This window comes from Sceloporus occidentalis, unplaced genomic scaffold (genome assembly GCF_023333645.1).
Source record: "Sceloporus occidentalis isolate IW3139 unplaced genomic scaffold, rSceOcc1.0.p SCAF_6, whole genome shotgun sequence".
Lineage (NCBI taxonomy): Eukaryota > Metazoa > Chordata > Lepidosauria > Squamata > Phrynosomatidae > Sceloporus > Sceloporus occidentalis.
The window spans coordinates 23,046,673-23,068,062 of NW_028316986.1; the positions used below are offsets into that span (position 1 = coordinate 23,046,673).

The 21,390-nt window shown below is 38.3% G+C and overlaps 1 protein-coding gene across 1 annotated transcript in view; it reads left to right on the plus strand.

The window, feature by feature from the left end:
• The window catches only part of LOC149310498 (tubulin--tyrosine ligase), a 37,086-nt gene extending 17,371 nt beyond the window's left edge, over positions 1-19,715 (plus strand). The window contains exons 3-7 of the mRNA XM_089529077.1: positions 855-1,087; positions 3,417-3,552; positions 3,663-3,932; positions 5,694-5,837; positions 9,100-19,715. Coding sequence (XP_089385203.1) covers positions 855-1,087; positions 3,417-3,552; positions 3,663-3,932; positions 5,694-5,837; positions 9,100-9,214 — 898 coding nt within the window. The 3' untranslated portion in view covers positions 9,215-19,715. The remainder of the gene's footprint in view (positions 1-854; positions 1,088-3,416; positions 3,553-3,662; positions 3,933-5,693; positions 5,838-9,099) is intronic.
• Positions 19,716-21,390: the final 1,675 nt, after the last annotated feature.

The following is a 21,390-nucleotide window of genomic DNA, read 5'->3' on the forward strand; positions in this document are numbered from 1 at the left end:
TGTAACTAGAGACATTACTTTATAAAATGGTGTTTCTTATCATTTTGGGGTCATGGAACCCTTTCAAAATTTGAAGAAAACTATGAGGCACTCCTCTCCAAAAAATGCTCATAATTCCTCTACACAAAATCGTCTATGCCCCGTATCTTATTGTGTTGGAACCTTCATTGTGTACAGTAGCAACTGATGCTACCCTTAACTTATTTAGAATGAAAATAATGTAATACCATGATTTGGCATAAACACCTTTTCCCCCACAAAAGACAATTTTCCAAGTAAAAGAAAAAAGAATGGTATTTTTTTGCATCCAGTTCACACAGACCCACAGGTTTAGAGATCTCTTTTCAGGACATTTCCATACACTGGAAACCCTCGTCTGATTCACCAACAGCAACAGGATGCTTGCAGGCATATTGTTAACAATATATACCAATATTATATAAGAGCTTTATGTATATTCATTGTTATGTAGGGTTTTTTTCATATGAAGAAATCTTGAGGCTACATGACGCGTAGTTTTCAAGCTAGCATTGCTTTTTAAAAACTGTCCATTTTTTTGTGGAAGCAAAATAATTCACTTTACTTATTCTGCCACAGTTGTTTTCCTTTTTAAGATTCATCTGTGAACTCTGTAAAATTATATACAGCTTACCTTTCTATAACTCAGTTATATATGTCTTAGGCAGGGTCAAAGCACATAATAAATTGATATGGTAACAACAACAAAAAAGCATAGCAAGGTACCTTATACTGAATCAGATAGTTGGTCCATTTTTGTTGTTATCTACCTCCAAGCCATTTTTTACTTATGGCGGCCCTAAGGCCAAATGAAATCTCTTTGCTTTTCTGTTTAGACTCATCAAGACAAGCCCTGAATTGGTAGAGTCTTGCACATGGTTCCCGGAATCCTATGTGATTTATCCAACCAACCTGAATACTCCAGTAGCTCCAGCACAGAATGGGATTCATCATCTGATAAACAACACAAGGACAGATGAAAGGGAGGTCTTCCTGGCATCCTATCAGAAAAAGAAAGAGAGTGGAGAAGGAAATGTGTGGATAGCCAAATCTTCGGCAGGTGCCAAAGGTTAGCATCTGGCAGGATTGTTGAATGGGTTACTTTTCTTCTTAGACTTGTATATTTTGTCAGGGATGATGGGAGTTGTAGCTCTTCACCTCTGGCTCAAACTCACCACCTTGTTACGCACCGGCGCTGACCAGTTTTGGTCAGTGGTTAAAGCTTTGCTCTAAAGCAGCAGAGTTACAGAGAATAGGCTGAAGACCCTGACAAAACTCTCCAAGCCTTCTCACTCTTGCTTCCACAGAAGTCTTCCCACTTCTTCAGGATCCAGCTGGCTCTTGTCTCTTGACTCAAGACACCAGACAACTCAGTAGTCTTATATAAAAGATCTACTTTATTCTACTATATACAGCTCCACAACTATCCAATACTATCCACTACTACCCACAAAATACATTGGGATTCATAGCAATTATTATAGCCCTTGGAAAACACCACCCACTCTTGTCAGTTTCCACCCAGTGGGCGTGTACATCCACTTTCATTGGTTCTCTTGGTTCATCCCATAATTAATGATTTCATCATCTCACCTTGTCCACTTAACAATTCTCAGGTGTGTTCAATTATCCACTTTGCATTTCTGTCCTTGGCATTTAGGACTTGCTAATTACATTACCTTTTACACCTGTGTGGCTTCTAATTGCTTTTGCTGAGTCATCCTGACTCTCACATACATGTTTTATTTCAGTCACTGTATATCCCATGTTGCATTTTCCTTAACATATTTATCCTAGAGGTGCTAGAGTAATGTAACAGCTAAAAGTCTGGGCTTGAATCAGAAAGTCCCCAGTTCAAATTTCATTTTTGCCACAGACTTATTAGTTGGCCTTGGTCAAGCTGCTATCTCTCAGTCTCAGTGTCATGCAATCTGAAGATAAAGTTATGACTTTTCCTTACAAGTTTGTTGCAAGGATAAGCACAAAGCTTAAAATTTTCAGAATTTTCCATGCTGGTTACTGGAAACTGTAGCCCAAAAAAGTAACTTTCCAAGTTCTGGATAACATATATCAAGTATTTATGTAAATTTAAGTTACATGTCTGTTTAAATAATTAAAAAAATATATCTACTGATTTTCAGATGGAAGCCTAGCTTTTAACTCCCATTCTGTGACGTTTTCTAGCATCTTAATACTTAGTTGCCTTTAGCACCCAAGTTTAAAATGACTTGTTTTTCCACATTGTGGCCTGTCTATTTTTCTTCTGTTGGGCAGCTATTTGTATAGTGTGCTGTATTCGTTTTGTTGCCTCATTCTTTCTGCATTTATGGAACTACGTGGTTCTTTTTAGGCTTTTCCCCATTGCATTGTTGTCATGCCTTCAGTCAGCTCAGGAGTCATGTATCTTCCTTTTAGTTGCAAGAACATCTGGGCTGGCCTCATGAATCTCTGCTTTTGTAGTTGTGTTGTCATCTGCAGCCTCCATGGCTTACTCTTATCTGGCTACATCAGTGGTTTACTGATGGTGAGAAACCTGTGGTCCTCCAGATGTTACGGGACTCCAACTTCTATTGCCCCAGCCAGCATTGGCAATGTTTAAGGATATCCAGCAACATCTGGAGACCTATTGGTTTCTCACCCCAACATTAGGCCCTTTGGTTTCTTCTTATTTAGAGCTATCAATTGCCCTTTCAGCTACATGGGCCACAAATTGATCATTACCCAGGAGGTTTTCTTTGGGGCCATCTTAGGTCCCTTTCACAGTACAAAATTGTAGTGCTATGATTCCACTTTATCTGCCATGGCTACATCCTGTGGGGCCATGTGTTTGTAATTTGGTGAGACACTAGAGCTCTCTGGATGAGTATCCTTCCCCAAACTGTAAACCCACCTTGGGAGCCAAATATGTATCCAGAACCTTGGACAGAACACTTTTTCTTTTGTCCCTGTTGTAACGACTATTCTATTTTCACTCTCTTACTTTAACCAGTGAGTGCTATACAACCTCCCAGACAGATGTTTATGTCTTCGGATCCCCTACTTTTGCTTTTTCTGTTTATTTATATCCTATCTTTTTCACAGTTCAGAACTCAAGATGGCCTACAAAAGTTAAAACAGGTACATCTTTAAGATTCATATCATACAAAATTCTCATATATATAAAAACTAACAATACAATAAAAGCAGTGAAAGTGAAACCAATAAAAAGAAAACAATAAATAGTCCAGCACATTCTGCAAAGTCCTTTCCTCCTGAGCAGTCAGCCTGCTGAAATTATTTGCCTAGAAACAAAGCAGCCAGTGGTGTTGTTGAAATATATATAAATTCCATGTTTTAAGCTAAAAACACTTTGGTTGTAAAAATGTGTAAGTTATAATTTTGGCCTTTTTTCTGGTTAGGTGAAGGAATTCTTATTTCTTCAGAGGCTACTGAACTTCTGGACTTTATTGATAATCAAGGACAAGTACATGTGATTCAGAAATACCTTGAGAAGCCTATGCTCTTAGAACCCGGTCATCGCAAATTTGACATTCGGTAACTTTATTGTAGTCATATTTAAAAGGTTAAATAGCATTTCAGTCTGATTCTCCTGAATTTTGAAACATGATTTAAACAAAAAAATCTATATTTTTTCTGACTTTTAGAAGCTGGGTGCTAGTGGATCACCTATATAATATCTACCTCTACCGAGAAGGTGTTCTACGGACCTCTTCAGAACCTTACAATAGTGCTAATTTCCTAGACAAAACCTGCCATTTGACCAATCACTGCATACAGAAGGAATATTCTAAAAACTATGGGAGATATGAAGAAGGGAATGAAATGTTTTTTGAGGAGTTTAATCAGTATCTCATGAGTGCTTTGAACACTACTCTGGAAAATTCAATCTTATTACAAGTCAAAAATATAATAAGGTAATGTACCAAGATGACTGTTGCAAGGCAAAGCTTGCTGTTATTTGTTAATATTTACCTTATCCTTTTCATTTTTATCCCACCTTTAGGGCAATATGTGTTATTCTCTCTTCTCATTTTAACTCCTATGTAACAACCCTTAGGGTAAATTTAGGCTGAGACAGAGTGATTGTTCTTCCATCTGCATCATCTTCATCTGACATCACTTTTCCTAGCAGAGCTTAATGTGCTTATCCATGAAATGTGTAAATATCTCCTAAAAGTATCTCAAAAATGTTAGGTAGAATCATAAACTGAATTCATGCCTAATGGGTTCCCTATATCTAGTTTTAGTCTTTGGGGGAATGAGCAATCCACTTCAAAATCTGAGTCAGAGATCGCATAAATTTGTGCTAACAACTGCCCACATGGATGCAATTTTCCACACTAAAATAGTTTAGAGTTCTCATTCTTAACATAAATTTCCTATCTGAAGTAGCAGTCAAAGACATAGCTGTGTATGTATATGAAGAGATCTTATACAGGTTGAGCTCCTCTTATCCAGAATCCCCAAACCCAAAATGCTCCAAAATCCAAAACCTTTTGAGCACTGACATGATGCCACAAGTTCATTGGTTCAGTTTACACAAACTTTGTCTCATGTGCAAAATTACTAAAAATATTGTATAAAATTACCTGAAACATACAATTTTGTTTAGATTTGGGTAGAGATGCCCCCCCCCCAAAAAAAACCCAGAAAATTTCCATTTCCAAAATATCTCATTATGTGTATTCAAATATTTCAAAATCTGAAATCCAAAACATTTCTGGTCCTTGGCATTTCAGATAACAGAAACTCAACCTGTAGGATCTTTGAGATTAAATGAGAGAAAGGAGATTATAGCATAAACTTTTTCAGTCTACTTTATCAGATGCATTTGATGAAAGGGTTTATGCTATAAACTTCTTTCTTTCAGTCTCAGAGGTTCTACAAGATCCCTTTGTATTCTAGTTTGAAGACATTTTTGTTTTGGGTAGGACATTTTTGAGTTAGAACATTAAATTATGGATGCCCAACAAAAACGTCATTGGAAAAACTGAAATTCTTAAGGATACTTTGGAACTTTGAGAATAAAACTGTTTGAACAAATCCACAAGTATATAATGCCGGCTGTGTTACACAGAGAATGTTATTGGAGAAAAAATTCACTACAGTGATTGTTGTTGAAACAGTCGTGTCTCAAATACTTTTCGGCTTATTGCCCTAAGATTGGCAAGTATGTAGTTAATAAGGTAGGATCAAAGATTCTTTGAACTTGCAGCTTGTTTGGACTTCAGTTCCCAAAAGCCCCAGCCAGCATGTCCAATGGTAAGGTAATCCAGTCCAGGTCACTGCTCAATCTGCCATCATAAAGACATTCACACTCTTTGGTGCACCCACACTGCACAATTATAGCAGTTTGATACCACTTTAATTGCTATGGCTCCATCCTAAAGGATCCTGGGATTTATAGTTTGGGAAGGAATTAAAATTTTCTTGTACGCTCCTTTGAACATTAGAGAGCATTAGAGTTCTCTAGGTATCTCACAAAACTACACATCCCATTCCATAGCACAGACCCATAGTAAGTAAAGTGGTGTCAAACTGCTTTATTTGTGCAGCATGAATCCCAAAAAAGTTCTTCTGAAACCCCAGGCTTTAATGCACCATAACAATTTTACAGATTAAAACTTTAAATAATTCTGTCAGTCGATTCACATGTATTCCATGCTTTTTCACAGAAGTTGCCTTATGTGTATAGAACCTGCTATCAGCACCAAACACCTCCATTACCAGAGTTTCCAACTCTTTGGCTTTGATTTTATGGTGGATGAAGACTTGAAGGTTTGGCTAATTGAAGTCAATGGTGCCCCTGCGTGTGCCCAGTAAGCATACTTTTCTTGTTGCATGTTAATAAACTTTCCTATGGGTGCCACAATATATTTCTTGAAATTTGGGACAAAAAAAAGTGTAATTCTGAAGACTATCATTGGCTTTGTTTGAAAAAGGGTTGCATGCATGCAAGAAATATATTGTGGCACCCTCTTCTCCCTAGTCTGGCATTATTACTTGGCACCCCTGGCTAACTGCCATGGTCCCAGCATTTCAGTGCGGCCCACCACTGATGGCTGCCCTAGCACTTCAATAGGGCCTGCTACTGATGCCTGCCCTGGGACTGACAATTTGTTTTTTAACCCAGTGTGGTGTTCCAATCAGCATCACATACGTAGGTCTCACTCCTGCACTGGGGACATTGCACTGTTAGCCATTCCCAATTAGACTATTACAATACAGTTGATGTGGTGCTGCCCTTGAAGATGACTCAGAAAATGCAGCTAGTGCTAAATGCAGCAGACGGATTGCTGACCAGAGTATCTGACAAAAACAATAGCACTGAGTTAAAGGATATGCACTGGCTGCCAAAATGATTCTGGTCTGAATTCAGGGTGCTAACAATGACATTTGAAGCCCTAACCAAATTGAGACATCAGTACTTCAAGGAGTGTCTCCCTTTATATATTCCCGCATAAGAGCTGAGATTGCTAAAGAGATTGCCCTTCTCTGGGTCCCTGTCAGACAGGGCAGTACATTGTAAGAGAATAGGGAAGGAACGCCTTCCCTGTTGTGAAAAACTGGGTGATTATTTTGCCCCAAAGCTCCCAAGTTTTGCTCAAACCATAGTTGGTTGCTTTCTCAACCCTCCAAAACCCTCTACACCTCTGCAAAACACAAAGGAAATCTAAAAAACTGGCCACAGTTGTGTCCAGAAGTGTGCCAGTGTACCCCAATGGGCAGGCACAGGGTAAAAAAATAGTCCTTGCCCCACTGGTCAGTTGCCTATCCCTGACATAAACATTTTCAGGCCATGAAGGTTCTCCATAGAACAGGAGCCCTGAATGAGAAAGGCATCTCTTTCCTGAGCCGTGATGATAGATAGGCCCCTACCTTAGACTATTGGTCCATTTCATTCAATGCACTGACTAGGAACCATTTTTCAAGGATCTAAACAGAATTTCCAAGTCCTGCAACCTATTAACTAGAAATGCCACAGTTTGAATTTGGGTTCTTCTGTATGGAGCTAGTGTGGTATAGTGGTTTGAGCGTTGGACTATGACTCTGGAGACCAGGATTGGAATCCCAGTTCAACCATGTAAACCCACTGGGTGGCCTTGGACAAGTTACACTCTCTCAGCCTCAGAGGATGGCAAAGGTAAACCCCCTCTGAAGAAACTTGCCAAGAAAACCCTGTAATAGGTTCGCCATAGACTTTCCACAAGTCAGAAATGACTTGAAGGTACACAGTAACAAGTATGCAGGAAGGCCTCTACAAAAATGTGTTCTATCCCTGATCCAATAGTATTTTTGAGTAGTGGAGAGTTCCTCTCAAATACAAAGTTAATTGAATTCTATCCACTTCTTAAACTTCGATGACTGATAAAATCAGGCACAGGGGACAAAACAATAATGATGGGAGATGTGCACATCAAAGGGAGTTCCTACCCATTCATCGTTCATGGTCTGTTCCTTTGAGGATCTGCTTTCAAATAGTTTCCTGTTGGAGCAGCTGCAGGCAACAGCCCCCCAAAATGCACACAACTGTTTTGTATAATCAAACATAATCCCTTGAAATATAGTATTACCAGTTCCAAAGGTATCTCTGTCTGCTCAATAGCACCGTACTTTCGAAAGGCAAAACCAGTTGTTCCTTGAGTTTTCAAAACGTTCCTGTACTTCACTCTTGTTCTGGTGTGCTGCAAAAGGGGAAGGACAGTGGTGACAAAAGAAGCTACAAACTCCAGCAATCCCTAAAGTTAAGAAATAAAATAAGTGAGATCAGCTGGTACATGGAAACGCTTATGACTTCTTCCAAATTGCTAGTAACACTGGATACTGTTTTGCACATGAGAGGGACAATACATGAAAGCAAATTAGACCGCTGATAAAAGGACAGATGTTTGCTGCATTCCTAGATCTTGGCCCTAACTAATCCACCCACCTTCTGTATGCCTGTCCTTGGGTGCATGTTTCATACTCTTGTGGGGTGGTATGATGCATTTGTGGTGAAAGTTCTGTTCCTCACTGCAATATCAATAACTGCACAATAATGTCAATAATTCTTTAGTGTACAAAAATAAAGGGCACAAAGCCATTCTATCTTCCAACAAGAATAATGAGGATTAATTCTGAGTCTGGGTTTAAATCAGTGCTGGCTAGCTGGCAAGTTATAAATAAATATTATTCATGAAACGACATGTAGTCAACATAAATTGTATGCAAACTGGATCCTCAGCACATTATATTATCTGATCATTTGCTAGCCACATTGATGTTCAACAAACTATGGTGTGGTTTGTTAAATCTGGCTTGTTGCAACATGCAGTCCTATCTCTGCTAACAAATGCTGGTTTGTTACCCAGACCCAAACTGCAGTCTGAATCCATGATTTGTTAACATGTTTAAACTATGCTTTGTCATGAGTAACAAGCCATGGCTTATCCATGGCTTGTTACTTCAGCTGCGAACCAATAACTAACTGAAGGAGTGGGAGAAAAAATAAACCTGAACTGCAGTGGTCAAGCCACTGTTTTGTTCAGTTATCTGCATGCAGTTTGTGGCTTAAAACAGCAAACCATGCTTAACAAGACCATGGTTTATTGCACTATATGCATGTCCACCCTGTGCAGTAAATTGGATTCTATTTTAGAATGATTTTCAAACATCAGATTTTAAATTGAATATGGAAAGAGCATAAGTAGTATCGTTGCATGAGAAGGTAATAAGTCAATCATGTTCTGAAGAATATGTTTTAGTGCCTTTAACTAATTAATGAAATCATGAAAACAGTTATGTCCTGGACATACTGTGATATGAAATATAAATGCAGTGAACTGGTTGTTGTTATGCACACTTATAAATTGAGAAGGGTGATCTCCTATGGACAGGAAAAAAACTTGCATTCTTCTAATCTGCATCTGCTACAGCTATCTGTAATAGATGCATGAAATGGAGTCAGAATTAATTAGGCGTTGTTTTTAGTAGAACTGATACAATCCTGATTCCAATACATGAATTCTTGTGGGCTAAAGTTTTTTTTTTCTAATTGAAATTTATAATTTTAATTCCTCTCTTTTTGTTTTTGATTTTTAGGAAACTTTATCCAGAGCTTTGCCAAGGCATAGTGGATGTAGCTATCTCTAGTGTCTTTCCTCTTACTGAAACCATGCAAAAGCAGTGTCAGCAATCAGTATTTATTAAATTGTAATGTTATTTTTTAAAAAAGGCATCTGTGTAACAGACAGGGAAAAACTGCCAACTGTTCAGTTCTAGCGACAATGAAGAGATATGGATTGATTGTTTCACCTGCAGATCATGCCCCTGCAAAAAAGAGAGAGAAAGACAGATGTCATCTTGGGATTTCAGAAGTGAAAGAGTTTCAGAGATAAGTCCAAGATGAACCAAAGTTGTCACATCAACTCTGTGTGTTCTGGAAAATGTTTACTTTAGAAACAGTTCCTGTAATTGAAGCAACACTCTCTGGGAGAACAGCGTAACTGTTTTTTGTTTTTTAATTAAAGTTTAAAAAGTTTTTTTTTCACTGTTCTTCTCCCCTCTCCCCCATGTAATAATTTATTTTAGCAAATGGGTGTTAGTATTAATATCCTTCCAAGGACATAATAGTTTGAAGGTTGAATCAACCCAGTGTGCGAGGTTGTTTTGTTTTCTTCACCTGCTGCAGTTCTAGTGCCTTAGCTTTGTTCCTAATGACTAACTTACTCTGTTCTTGTCTAGTTCTGTAGAGGTGTTTTTTTAAAAAAAATCTGTCCTGTGGAGTACAGACTGTTTCTTGCAAACCTTTGTTTGTTTATATATATATGGGCACATATGTTTGGTTTTTTAAAAGTCAATATGTAACTGTTCTAAATGCAGAAGACTAACCTAAAGGATGAAGTACCATTGTTTCCTTTTACTTTCTAATACAGGCTGCCACAGTTTATGATCTAACAATGCAAAACATAACCTCTCCATCATATCCTGTGCAGACCTAGAAAAAATCACTTTTGTATGACAGCTCCCAGAATCCCTCAGGCAATATGACCAGTAATCATATTGGCTGAGGGATTCTGAGACCAGTGGCCCACGAAGCAACTTTGCCACATTGATCCTCTGCCTTGGCAGGCAATTGACTGTGTCTGTGTATTGGCACTCCTGAGAATGTCATTTATTAAAACTAAAGGTTTATTAATGTTGCAATCTTTTATGTACTTACTTGTGAGCAAGACACATTTAAAATAGTGGTACTGATTTCTGAGTAAACATGCATAAGACTGGACAAGTATCCATTGTCTTACCTACTTCAGCTTGGCTGGACGTATATCCCATAGCTAATTTCTAATGCAGTTTCAATGCATTCTTCTTTAGAATCGGATATTCTAGCTGAAAGAGGCACTGAAACCACAGTGTATTTATCCCTGCACTCGGACTGCATGCAACTTTTTGTTCAAAACATTCACATCATTTGGACTCCAGAGTTTTGTATGTTGTTATCTATAGATCTCCTTTCACTGTTCGTTGATTTGTTTGTGAGCATTTAACCTTTTTTTCTTCTTGGTTTTCATATATTTCCTTGTTTTTTATTCTTGCCTCTTAAAGGAGGAGGATCAGTGGAAAAGAACATTGCCAGCTTCAATTGCCACTTTTAAAAACCTCATTCCTCCCTTGGCATGTCTCTTTATTAGTAAATGCTTTTGAAAGGTGGCTGATCGCTTCCCCATTTGACAACCACTGCGGCCTAATTCAGATGTCATAGCCAAACCATGGTTTTGTCATTGTGAATCAGTTACCATTCTGTCACTTCACTTCCCGTTTCCTTCATATACTCTAATTTATCCCTTCATTATTTATAACAACTGCAGTTTGCCAAGATATCCAAATTGGTCTGACTATTGCCACATTGTTGGATTCCAAATTGCCATTAGAAACTCAGTTTAGATAATGGTTTGGAGGCAAACTATGGCTTGTGGCAACCATTGTTTGCCAAATGTAGACATTAGAATAAATTTGGGAGGCAGCTAAGTCCATTCATGATAGCTCATTCATGGTCTGGCCATGACATTATAGAGGCCTGTATTTCTTTTCCATTGTTAACTAATGCCAAGAGAAAGTAGATGTTGACACCTACTAGATCCCAGGCTCAAATGGAGCACCCTGAAGTATACAGGTTGCCCTCCTTGTTGCCAGCATAGATGCAAGATGGCTATATAGAGAGGGAGGTAACTATATTAAGGAGATTTCCTGGCAGTCTACTTGAACCTCTCCCAATGTCATCCATCTTTTTATGATAGCAGCCTTCTTCTAAAACTAGGGCTGAGTAGGGCCAGGAATTAGTGGTGTAACTCTGCTGGACTCTTTCCATCAAAATCATTGATCCTCCCTTCTTGCAGGCCTATCTACCCTAAAAACATGCTCAAGATGGTAAAGAAAGAAGCTGGTAGCATGAGCTTTCGTAGACTTGAGCCTACTTCTTCAGATGTGTGTTGAGTACTAAAATAAGCATGCATCTGAGGAAGTAGGCTCAAGTCTATGGAAGCCCAGGCTACTAGCTGCTTTCTGGGAAACCCTTTGGAGCTGTTTTTTGTGTCACAGAGGAGTGCAAGCAGGAGGAGGACATGATGAAAATCCTGAGTCAACTGACAATAGATGGGGAATTGACACTGTGGAGTCTTAGCTCAAGGGATACTGTTTATACAGTCAGCCCTCCTTATCCACAGATATTTTTATCCATGGATTCAAGCACGGCTTGAAAATATTTTTAAAAAGTATAAATTCCAATTAGAAAACCTTGATTTTCCATTTTATATAAAGGACACCATTTTGCTATGTCATTGTATTTAATGGGACTTGAGCATCCATGGATTTTGTTATCCACGGTGGGTCCTGGAACCAAACTCTGGCGGATAACAAGGGCCCACTGTAGTTAGCAACATACTCAGCTAAGGAAGACTGTATGTTTGTTAAAGTCAGTATTGCAAAATGGAGGGTAATCTATTTTGTTAATCTCTCAGTTAGCATTAATACTGAGGTTCTCCCCTCTCCCCAGTGATTGTTTTTGACATTTGTGGGCTGAACAGGCTGTCTGTCACTCCTCTCTGAAACACTTTTTGTTTTTAAACATTTTAAATGGCCATTAAAATGGAACATTCCTATCAAAAAATAAATATTTTATTTTATTATTCATTTCATGGTACAAAAATGGCACTATCTGTTTGTGTGTTCTAGATTAAATGATAAGTATATTTATTTGAAAGTAAGGCTGAGTGCAATAGGATGAGAAAAAACATTAGCACTTGTTTCCAGCAGGAATTTTGGAGTCTTAATCCCAAATGGTAGGCTAGACAATTTTGAACTCATGCGTAGTTGTGGTATGGCTAGAATATTGACTAGATACTTATACACTGATCCTATAAGTATTTATTTAGTGAAAGAATCATCTGGTTATAGCAGAACTTCATGTATCACAACTTTAGGTTTAATATTCAGGAAGTTTCAGTTGATTTTCCAAATATTTGTTATGAACATATAAGAACTGATGAGCATTCTACAAACAATTATGCATTGTGAAGACATTGTCATTTCTAGATATTTGCATGTTGCATGCTCAAATAGTTTAGATCAAAAGTGCTGGGTGATCATTCGAATTACAAAAATGGAGGGAACTTACAAATGGAAGAGCATACTAGACAGTTTTAACCAAGAGATCCTCTGGTTGGGATTGAGAATATAATTATGTACCACAGCAAATCCAGCTGACATTAAGAGTTCTGACATTAGCAATAGCAAAAACATTTCTATACCGCTTATCGGTACACTTAAGCACTCCCTAAACCGTTTACAATGTGTAAGCTAATTCCCCCAACAAGCTGGGTACTCATTTTAGCGACTTTGGGAAAATTCCAGGCTGAGTCGACGCTGAGCCCATGGCTGGTATTGAACTCACAACCTTATGGTTTGTGAGTGAGTGGCTGCAGTACAGGTGTTGTATGTTATGGTCAGAGAATCTTGGCAACATCCTAATGATGGAAGAATTGACTGAGAAATTCAAGGCCGCTGTATATTCAACACAACATGGTACACATTTACTAGTTTGCAAATGAGAATGGCAGTCCATTCTGTCTCCCCCCATGTTGTTATTATGATTATTATGCTTATTATTATTTTGAAAAAATGCTCTATCTTAGTTGATTTTGTTATGTTGGCTAAAGATTTTTAGCTGGCTAGTTCTGAATCACAAACTTGATTCACCTCCTCGTACAAGATCTCAGGTCCATTGTTAATAAATAAATAATAAACTGTTTATTTATAGCTCGCTTTTCCTTAGTAGATCAAAGCGGGTTACACAGAAGTACAGCGATGTACGATTTTACAAACAGTATCATATAAAAACCCGAACAATACAATAATACAATTAAAAACAATATAAAAGCTTACTAATTAAAATCACAACAATAGCTGGCATAAAGTGCAGGTGCATTGGTGCAACGGAGAGAGAGCAGGTATTACATTGTCTGGGGGAAAGCCTGTTGGAAGAGGAAGGTTGTTGGGTTGGTTGTGTTTGTTTCTGCAAAACCTTTAAAATACTAGTAGAGAAAAAGGTAGCTTGGCTAACTGGAGCCTAGTGCCAGTCCAGTTGAACAACCCCCCACAGTCCTTGGCACTACACCCCAAAAATCCAGCCCTGCTGCTGTCCTGTCCACATTTACTTGAGGGGAAATCCCCTGGAATTCAATAGAACTACACATAAAGATGATGGAGTGAGCTTATCCTCTACAGGGATGGGGAATAGTCTGCATGCAATGAAATTTTTAAAAGTCACTGTTATATAAGATTCCGAGACATAACCATGTTAGTCTGGAAAATCAGTCTGCAAAGAAATCTTGTAGCACCTTTGAGACTAACTGCAAGAAAGAAGCTGGTAGCATGAGCTTTTGTAGACTTCAGCCTACTTATTCAGATGGATGTTGAGTACTAAAATAAAAATGTATTTCAGGAAGTAGGCTCAAGTCTTCAGAAGCTCATGCTACCAGATGCGGTTAGTCTCAAAGGTGCTACAAGATCACTTTGCATACTGTTAAATAAAATGTACTCCTCAGGATCTGGCTAGCTAACTAGTTTGAATGCTTGCTATGAACATGCTGCCATACTATTGGCCTAATATGAATTGTATGGACATGTTTGCAAATGATGTCTGTTCAGGCATACAAGCTTTTTAGCCTTTGGGCTGTGGTACTACCATTTAAGCAAATGTTACCTGATGTTTGCTTTGCCAAACTTCATTTAGTGGAAATGTTAACTTTTAGCTTCTGGCAAGTGCAGAACCAGGTCTTTGACATCTTATGGCACACATTGTTGCCTGATGAGCTTCAGTAAAAATCTTTATTAAGGGTGATAGTTGCAAATTCTCCAAGAGCAAAAATGTCCAACCAGAGTATTCAGTTTAATGGGGCATTTCTGTTTTGAATTCAGTGCAAATGCTTAACTGGGATTAGAATTGCCAGCTTTTATTCAGCTCTTTGGTCTTTAACCACATTTGATTCTAATTTCCTGCATGGCAGGAGGTTGGACAGGATGGTTCTTCCAACTCTACAATTCTATGATTCTATGATTAACCCGTCCAAAAAGCGCAACTGACCGCGATCACACAAAAGACTTTCAGGTGATGTCGAGCAGATCCCATCATTAACCTATCAATAAAGTAACATTGGCCAGCATTTTGCATTAACAGAAGTTTGCATTATTACAATGCCGCTTTAATGGCGGGATCTGTGCTACAATTTGAAAGCCTTTATAATAACAATAATAATAATATTTATTTGTATACCGCCCGGTGGCAAAGCCAATCTGGGCGATGAACAACATAAAAATTTACAGAATAAAATATACATAAATATTTATACTCCCTTCCCCCCTTAAAAAAATATTAAACACTTAAATGTATTAAAATGGGACTATAACAATGTATAATTATACTATCCTAAACTAAACCCCAAAACCCAATAATAATATTTCACGCTATCGCAGTCACGGACGGCTTAATGGTGGGATAAGGACGGAGAAGAGATCCTGTCCCAATCCCGTTTGTGTTTGATAATCTCCTGAAACTTTTTTCCAGACCTTTAAAGCAGAGTTTTTTGTTGCAGCAGGTGGATATCACAGTGGCTACAGTGGTTGTGGTATTCTAGAAATGCTAATCAAAAAAAAAAAATAACTCTGCTAAGGTAGATTGTGGATAGCACCTCTCCTATACAGAGGTAGGTCTGTTATGGTACTAGAGAAGATTTGGGAAGATGTTATGGAGCACTGGCTGCTGATCACAACTCCTGAACTTAGTTATCAGTCTGTATGTGCAAGAGAATATTGGTAGATACTTATTCAATAAGCTTGTCTGCCACTATTGGTAGTCTTGTAAGCTTCTGAATAAACTCTTGATTGCTGAGAAAGCTGTTCGAAAACCATGCCCTTGAGCAAAATTGGAGAAACATTGGCTGCTCAGATGTTTTGACCTGCAGTTCCCATCATCCCCATCCCTCAAGTCCAATAGTAAAGGTTTGTGAGAGCGTGAGTCCTAAACATCAGGAGGCCCAACGGTTCCTTCTCCTGCTGGCTTGAGGTATTGTCTATGCAGATTTCCTTCAAGTCATAGACAAGCTATTCAGTGACTCAGTTCTTAGCAATTGGCATATACATCCAAGTAGCTTTTGGATCATGCCTCTTGATTTATTGCCGTGTCACACAATGATGTTGGTGTCTTCATTTAAACATTTTAAAAATATGTTTTTCCATTTATTGTAATTTGTCTCTGATGGCCTATTCCTGATGCTTCATACGTTGTTCACATTTTCTGCTTCATTTCTCCTCTTCTTATAAAATTTTGTATAGTTTGGTTCAACTGTTAAGTTAAATCAATGAGACTGTTTTAAAATGTTTTTGAATTATGGATTGTTCGCATTGAACCCTCTCATGGGCAAAGAAATAATAATCTAACTTTATTCATTCAAAGTAATTTTAAAACTCCCTGTCCATTTTAATAATCTACCACTGAGATGACTTGAACGGACGACTTAGGTTATGCATTTGCAATGTGATTAGATATGTATATTTGAAGGTAAGAGAAGTAGGTAGAGTTTTAAATGATGGAAACCAGTGCTTGAGCAGCTGCCTGAAATATCTTTGGTATCCACACATTGCGTGAAAGAAAATGAGAAAACTTGTGGTAACTTATAAAAGAATTTGGCAAGAGCAAAATAGCAAGAAAGTCCTTTTAAATGTTAATTTGTAGAATTTGAATTTTCTCAGTTAGAAGTAAGTTCTCTTCTGTTATTGTTCTTTTTTAAAATGAAAACTTAATGAACGCTTATGGTCTCTCTTTTCTTCAGTTTTGCAGGAAAGCTATTGTTTAAGAAAATTAGTATAGCATACATACAATTTAAAAAAAATCTCAAAAGGGCTATATTCCACTATGAAACAATTAAGTGTATGGCCTCTTCTGATATTGGAATATATATTTTCTAAACTGTGCAACCTTTATAATGTTCTGGGATCATATGTACTGGGGTTTATTATGCTGCCCATATCCACTGGTGAGCAGATTTGTCAACTTTAGGAACAGGTTATCTGCTGAACAAACCTTCAGAGCAATAACTGCTATGAATCCAAGCACTAGGGTGTAAATACTCATATTACTCGGTTCAGACCTCATTTACATTTGTTCCGTAAAATGAATGGGGTGTTGTATGGTAGATAAGAAAAGATGTTCTTAAATATAGAATGAATGAAGGAGGGGATGTATTTGAAAGTTGTAGCATTGTTTCTACTCAAAAAAGTAAAAATCTGATGCGTTCATGTCCATGTTCATGTCTTGGTGGAGAGGTACATCCAATTTGAAAGAGAAGTTCAGCCATTTGAAGGGGGGGAAAGTAGTAATACATTGTCAGCTACACCTGTTTATGTTAGCAAACATTTGGGGCTTGTACAATAATGCTGATGTAATTTGGGTTTGTCACATTTTAGGTCGAGTTACTCTGTGTGCCTTCCAGAGGAGATCTATTTTGAACTGAGGTGTAAAACAACTTACTCAGGTGGGATTTGACCACGGCTCAGAGCATTTCCTATTGTTAGAGCACATACTGCTTTGGGCTGAGGCCACCCAGAACTCCTGCATTATTTTCTAGATATGGTTCTCCTTTCAGAAGTTTGAGCACAGTGACACTTTCTGTTCTCAGGGAACTTTTTCCACACATTGGCATATCTGCAAGGAACTCCAGTATGTTGCAGAGGATGCTTGGATATATTTTATGATGCACAACCAGTTTCTCCAAGATATTGACTGGACACTGCGATGCTGTAATGTCACCATGTGGAAACTGAGAAGCATCCACACACTACAGAAATTACCCCGGTTGACACAACTTTAACTGCCAAGGCTGAGTGCTATGGAATTCTGGGATTTGTAGTTTTGTGAAATACTTGGCCTTTGTTGTCAGAGCGCTGTGGTGCCATGACAAACGATAAGTGCCAGAATTCCATAGCAGTGAGCCATGGCAGTGAAAGTGGTGTCAAACTGGATTGTTTCTGCAGTGTGGATGCAGCCTAAAAGTGTACAGCAAGGTATACCAAAATTTCCCTGCAGCAGTGCATTGCAGAGAAAGCTCAGTACTGGTAAATAAGAAAGAATTGCTGTTATGCTTAATGCCTTGGTTACCTACTAACAAACTGATCTAGCTGCATGTTAATTTACGTTTTCAAGTTGCAGTTTGTATTTGGAATGAGCCAACTATTGAGAATTTCCTGAACCTATTGTGTAATCATATTCTCTGGGTATATGTGGTTTTCTGTTTTGGAGGAAGGGCTTCAAACAGACTTCTCCCTTGTTGTGCTCTTTTCCATCTCTTCTGGAGGGTTCCCCTAGTAGATCATGGGAATGGGAGGGGGAATCTGTTTTACATCAGTCCTCCATGTGATATTCCTGCAGTGAATAGCAATAAGGTTTGGAAGTTGTTGATAACAAAATAGGTGTTCTTTTTAAATAGAAGCACTATTAAAAAATTAAATATAACAGTAGGTAAGAAAATGTTCTTCCCAGTAGGTAAATAAAATAAGACATTGATGTTGCAGTCATAAGATCATGTTGTAAGATCTCTGGACAGTAAAATCATTTGGGGAAAATTAAAAGATGAGGCAAAATGTTAAAATGTTAAAAATAACGGAAATGTTCTAAAAGCATATTAAACCATCACATAATTTAAAAGTCTACATTAAAGCCGTCTAAACCCATATATACAAAAACACTGGATGAGGTCATTAGACTCCAATGGCTTTAATAAAAAGGTGACTTTTAACTTAGCACTGGAAGGAAGACAATGTGAAACAGTCTCCATAGGTAGAGCATTGCACAAGTGAGGTGCCACAGTGGAGAAGGCCCTTTCCGATGTCCTCAGTGTATTGCTTCCACTGGTGGGATTCAAACAACAACAACTGGTGTTCCTCAGGGTGACCAGATGTCTTAACCACAAAGGAGGGCAAGGCACTGTGAGACATTCAAGGAAAAACTGGAGAACATTACCACATAAAAGCTAAAACAGGCCAGATGCCATGGAGTTGTGCTCAAAATGAAGGACATTTTGGATCCTTTCTGGGCAGAATGTTGAAATGGAGGACATGTCTGGGGAAAGGAGGACATCTGGTCACCCTGGTGTTCCTTTTCCAGAATGTAAATTACATCATTTAGTTTTCTGTCTGTTGTGGAACTAATGAAGAAGCACAGCCTCTTTTAGGAAACAAGTGGCAGCCCTTGTAGCAGAAGTAGCAACCAGGTGCCTCCTTGATGTTTTGCACTACAACTTTCATAGGCTGAAACCAGAATAACCACCTGTTGAGAATTACAAGAGCTGTAGTCAAAACATAAACAAAGTATTGTGTGAAACAAAATCCTCTTCCAGGATTTTTGCACCATCTCTTTCCATGATCTGTTTTCTTAAGTGACAATATTAAAAATGGGAAGGAGCTGAACTTTTTCTCTGTTTACCCCAGAAGATACAGTTGAGTAGAGCTTTTGAGTGTATCTGACAGGCCAGATGCCATGGAGTTTAAACACACATGTGAATGTACTCATTTAGTGGTTAAGGTCTTTCGTAGGTGATGAGACAAAATGAACTTTTATCTTAACTTTATCAGATCTTTCTGAGATGGACTAATTGTTTTAACTCCATAGGGAAATATCCTGTTCAGTGTTACAAACACCAGGCTAAAAACAGTACAATGTCCACCTCCTACAGTTTTCAAGGCTGCCATGCAAACCATTACAAATATATTAATATTGTTTCTGGCTCCAAACTAATTTTACTCATTATGGCCAGGCTTGGGTATTTCACTATATTTGAGGAACCTCAACATTTAATGTGTATGGATGGTCAAGACATTCCTTCTCTGAGCATTACCTACTAAAATAAACATACAGTGTACTATGCCTCAGAAACTGTACTGTTGTTGTTGGCTGGAGTGGGCTATAGATTACAAGGTCTGAAACCATCATGGCGTTATTCATGTGATGTCTGAAATTGTGTCATGCAATCTTTTGTTTGTCTTCAAAAAATTGTAGTGTGATTCTGTATGTTTGTGTCTGATGGAATATGTGGCTGTAAGCAGTGCATGGGTTTTTTGCAGATATTTGTATCCAGACCTCTCTTAAACAAATAAAAAAAAATACAAAAGCTGATTTTATTTGTTGGCTGTGTGTATGTGAGTGCATCTTTTGAAAAAGAAGCATTAAAATACCTAGGAGCACAAGTAGATACCAAAAGAAAAAAAGATAATGAAATACAGTCAGCCCTCCTTATCCACAGACTTTTACCCACAAAGCATCCATGGCTTGTAAGTATTTTCTAAAAATATAAATTCTAAGAAGCAAAACTTGATTTTGCTATTTTATAGAAGGGGCACATTTTACTGTGCCATTGTATTAAATGGGATTTGAACATCCACAGATTTTGATATCCACAGAACCAAACCCTAGTGGATACCATGGGCCCACTGTATTTTATTAACAGTAAGGTTGGCTGTATTATTTTTAATTTTTCAGTTAGTTAATTAGCTAGTTAAAGCTATGGCCTTTCCTGGACCAAGACAGTCTGGCCACAGTAGTCCATAAACTGGTAACCTCCCGGTTAAACTACTATAATGTGTTGTACATAGGGCTGCCCTTAAAGAATACTTGCAAGCTGCAGCTTGTGCAAAATGCAGCAGCTTGACTGCTGACTGGAGTACCATACAGACAGCATATCATGATGCCAATCTTAAAATAATTGCACTGAGTACCAATACGTTTCTGATCTGAATTCAAGATGCTTCTGATGACATTTAAAGGCCTAAATGGCTTAGGACCTCAATACTTGAGGGAATGTCTCTCCTGCTCAAAGATTAAGTGAGACCAATACCCTGTGTTGGGATATGGGAGAGGGCCTTTTCAGTTATGGCACTTCAAATGTGGAATGCCCTCCCCATGGGCTGGCACCAACACTCATGTCATTTAGGTGCTGTTCAAACTTGGCTGTTCATTAAATCCTTCAGGCCAAATTAATTTATCACAAACACTGTATACATATTTTTTTTTAAAAAAATTGCAGTTTACTATGTTTTAGTTTATTTAATTATTTTATTGTTTTGAATTGTGTAATTTATTGTAATGCTCTTTGTAAGCCACCCTGAGATCTTTGATATAAGGTTGGGTATAAATATTTTGAGAGCCAGCATGGTTTAGTGATCTGAGCAGTGGACAAGGACACTGGGTGACCAGGGTTCAAATCTTGGCTTGGCCATGGAAACCCATTGGATGACTTTGGAGAAGTCAAACTCCCTCAGCCTTGAGGATGACAATGGCAAACCCCTTCTGAAGGAACCTGCCAAGAAAACCCTGGGATAGGTTAGCCGTAAGTCGGAAATGACTCGGAGGCAGTCAAAGGCAAACACCTCTGAATGAATCTTGCAAACTCCACAAAAGGGTTGCCAGAAGTTGGAAATGACTTGAAGGCACATAACAAATGGGCAGCCTTGAGAAATTCACACTCTCTCAGCCTCAGAGGAAGGCAAAGGAAAACCTCCTTTGAAAAAATCTTGCCAAGAAAACCCTGTGATAGGTTCGCTGTGGTGACTCTAGTTACCATAACTCAGAAACAGTTTGAAGACATACAACAATAACCCACCTTTTAGTATCTTGGGTGCTCCAGGCTCTATTTCAGAGGAAGGAACTGGCAAAACCACCTCTGAGTATTCTTTGCCTAAGAAAACCCTAAAAAATGAATGAAGTTGCCATTAGGGGACTTGGGGCATCACTAGGGTTGGCGTCACCCCCTTGACCTCTTCTCATACCACACCATAAAGACTTGGGGA